The 3,535-nt window shown below is 44.8% G+C and overlaps 2 protein-coding genes across 2 annotated transcripts; both read left to right on the top strand.

Moving 5' to 3' along the window:
- Window positions 1-391: 391 nt before the first annotated feature.
- On the top strand, window positions 392-1,287 carry Pmar_PMAR024414 (conserved hypothetical protein; the record flags this gene model as incomplete). Its single annotated transcript, XM_002782686.1, has 4 exons — window positions 392-546; window positions 598-704; window positions 752-1,093; window positions 1,136-1,287. 4 exons carry the CDS (start codon window positions 392-394, stop codon window positions 1,285-1,287), a joined length of 756 nt encoding a protein of 251 aa, XP_002782732.1.
- A 118-nt stretch (window positions 1,288-1,405) lies between these two features.
- On the top strand, window positions 1,406-3,295 carry Pmar_PMAR024413 (Calcium-dependent protein kinase, putative; the record flags this gene model as incomplete). Its single annotated transcript, XM_002782685.1, has 11 exons — window positions 1,406-1,502; window positions 1,552-1,661; window positions 1,705-1,798; window positions 1,853-1,971; window positions 2,022-2,155; window positions 2,205-2,279; window positions 2,326-2,493; window positions 2,544-2,679; window positions 2,726-2,846; window positions 2,890-3,013; window positions 3,073-3,295. 11 exons carry the CDS (start codon window positions 1,406-1,408, stop codon window positions 3,293-3,295), a joined length of 1,401 nt encoding a protein of 466 aa, XP_002782731.1.
- Between the last annotated feature and the right edge of the window lie 240 nt (window positions 3,296-3,535).

Below are 3,535 nucleotides of genomic sequence, written 5' to 3'. Positions count from 1 at the left end.
GGGGGGATTGAACCTATAGATCAGTGTAATAGAGAAAGAACATCACAGGAGTGAGCATGGTCCCATCGGGCTTATTGACTCACTACTGCTATATCCAACTCAACGTGCTGGTTGAACGAGCGATATAGGGATAATATTAGACTATAGCGGTTTGTTATCAACCTTGTCTCCAATACCTGAGGATGCTACTCATCGAATGCCCGGTGCAGCCTAGTGGTGTCCTCAAGAACACTAGATTCCGTGGTAGGGAGCAAACTCTACTGGCGAGCTATCTACATGCTCATTCACTAGTCTACAACTATCTACATAGTTCATTTTTTCCTCATTTTCTACATGCTGTATATATGGATGTCGTGTACCTGCATATTATCATCGACACAGTTACGAGACGATGAGAGCAGCAGCTAGCGGTAAGGTATTAGAGGAAGTGTCCTCCGGCCCACCATGGTCGGAGGAAGAGGATGAGCTACTGAAGAGGCTATGGGATGAGTATAGGCATGCCCCTGATAGATATGGCATTATAGCTATCAATCTCCCAGTACATGAGTAAGTACTTAGTAGTATGCTGCCTCCTCACATCTATCGATACTTATTCAGTGATGGGTATGAGCGCTTAGCATCTGATGTTAAGAGGAGGCTTGCGGAGCTTGGTATTGCTACACGACTACAGTCAGGGGATGAGGACGGCAGCGAGGAGGATGAAGGTTGGTGTTTGGGAGAGGATTATCGAGGAGTAATGCATGTGTACCAGGTGGAAGAGGGGCTAATCATGTTGAAGGTGATCATGACGATGATGAAGGCGCCTCTTCTGGCTCTTCACACGGAGAGCAGGATGATGATGACGAGGAGGAGGAAGACGGATTCGATATCGATCGCATCAGGAATCTGCATACCGCCGACCAGGAGCCAGACAGTGATGATGATGATGCTATCGGCTTTAGTGATGACGAGGTTGAAGAAGAGGAGGAAGAGGAGGGGGAGAACTTGCCTGATAAGGCCAATAGGGTCCCGACTAGTGATGTCCCTATGCCCGATAGTACTACTACTGATATCTCTGATAATGTCGATAACATAGTGGAGGCAGGCCTAGCAGGTTGGTCCACTTCGCCTAACACCTCTTGATTCTGTATGACAGATACCTTGCCGGAGTTTGAGGAATTGCGAATAGGTCTTAAGAAGGTTCTGGAAGAGGCTACTGATGACACCTTGCTATCACAGAGGGAACTGGACATGCTAGGTCCGGATGCTGTGGACATGCTCAGGGCTTCTATATCTACACCACCGTAATTTACACCATTCTCATGCATACCACGTTTCTTAATTATCACCAACCTTTTATTGTCGGGGATGATTATGATAGCGATTTGGGATTCTTGTTACTTGTTGTTATTGTTATATCTTCATCATGACAGTAACCATCCAGAGGCAGGAGTTCATACTGGATAACGAAGGGAAGAACTTGTGTGACTACTATGATGTGGAAAAGAAGAACCTAGGAACAGGTAATGTTCTCATTCCACAGTTGTATCGCATCATCCTCTGTATTGTAAGGTACTTACGGTTCAGTATCAGTAGCTGTGAGTAGGGCTACTGGGGTGAAGAGAGCTTGCAAGACTATATCTAAATCCCAGGTTAAGAATGTCCCTCGATTCCGTCAGGAGGTAGTTATCTTTCATAATAGGGATGGTAGGGTGATGGTATCAGATATCTATTATGAAGATGGTAGACCATCCTAACATCATACGCTTATATGAGACCTTTGAGGACGCCAAGAATATATACCTCATCATGGAGTTATGTACGCCGCCGCATGCCCGTGCCTCCTGCCAATAGTACTAGGACCCTTACTCAGGTACTGGTGGTGAACTCTTCGATCGTATAATCGACAAGGGATACTTCACAGAGAATGATGCTGCAGTGATTATGAAGCAGATATTCGCCGCCGTGTATTACTGTCATAAGCATCATATTGTAACATAGGTGACGGGTTAATAACACATTGAGAATGATAGTCTGTTTAGGTGCATAGGGATTTGAAGCCAGAGAACTTCCTCTTCCTGGATAAGTCCCCCGAGTCGCCTCTCAAGGTCATTGACTTCGGCCTTGCCACACTACGGGAGCCTGGTCAGTGTATGAAGACTAAGGCTGGCACGCCGTATGACGTCTGTTATTCGTTAAAGTCATCAACCATGGCTTACCATCAGGTATTATGTAGCCCCCCAGGTCCTACAGGGTGAGTATGATGGCAAGTGTGATTCGTGGAGCTGTGGTGTGATAATGTAGGAGGCTCAAGAGGGGTTGGTACTATTATTAAGCTGATGATAGGTATGTACTTTTATGTGGGTATCCTCCCTTCTATGCTGATACTGATTCTGAGATCTTGAGGAGAGTCCGCATGGGCAAGTACTCATTCCCTGACGCCGATTGGAAGGATATTAGTGATGAAGCTAAGGACCTGATAAGGAAGCTATTGACCTACGACCCAGGGAATAGGTAACATCAGCAGGCCTACCATATTCTGTAGCTTATGTATTGCTCTTCAGATGGACCGCTGAGCAAGCACTGAATCATAGGTGGATTAAGACTATGGCAGCAAAAGACTTCCATGGTGATAAGAATGAACATAAGAAGGTCGTAGCTAGTCTGAAGAACTTCAGAGCTCAAAACAAGATGAAGAAGGTAGGACCAGGAGTAGCCATCATTATAGTAACTATGCTCCTATTAGGTTGCTCTCACTGTCATAGCTCAACAGCTCGATGAGTCTGATATTGGCAAACTGAAATCGACCTTCCAAGCTCTTGATAAGAATAATGATGGTATGTTGTCAGTACAGGAAGTCAAGGAAGGTAGGCATTCTATCATTCACGCGTTATGATATGTAGTATGTAGGGATGCAAAAGAGTGGTGTAGCATTACCTGAAGATCTAGAGGAGATAATGAAAGAGGTTGATTCTGATGGCTCTGGTGCTATCGATTATACAGAGTTCATAGCAGCTACAATGGATAAGAAGCTGTACTGCTCACCTCGGCCCTAATATCATCAGTATTCATGTGATCATCGTGTTGTTGTAGATATATTCAAAAGGATGTATGTTGGGCTGCATTCAGAGTATTCGATAGAGATGGCAACGGGAAGATATCTCGAGAAGAGTTGCAAGATGTGTTGGGGAATGATGATGTTAGGACCGCTCTGGGCTCTGATCTGGTCACACAAATGATTAATGAGGTTGATCTCAATGGTGATGGTGAAATTGATTTCGACGAGTTCATGCAGATGATGCAGAAGTCAACATGATGAGCTACCTCTCCTCCCTTACATTCCTTGATCTGCTGTCTCTTCCATCATTTCTGTCATGATTTACTTCTGATTTAGTCGCCTCGTCATCTTATTGCTGCTATTTGTAATCAATCAGCCATTGTGCCATTCCGAAATTGGCGTGTATCAGTGAAGTCTATGGGCGGTTCCTAGAGTATTCTCCTCAATTCACCTCGACGTTTATCACTATCTCTACTGTATGAACGAGTTTCTGACCAC

Source organism: Perkinsus marinus (genome assembly GCF_000006405.1).
Source record: "Perkinsus marinus ATCC 50983 genomic scaffold scf_1104296938708, whole genome shotgun sequence".
Classification (NCBI taxonomy): Eukaryota; Perkinsozoa; order Perkinsida; family Perkinsidae; genus Perkinsus; species Perkinsus marinus.
This window is presented reverse-complemented; position numbering and strand designations above follow the sequence as displayed.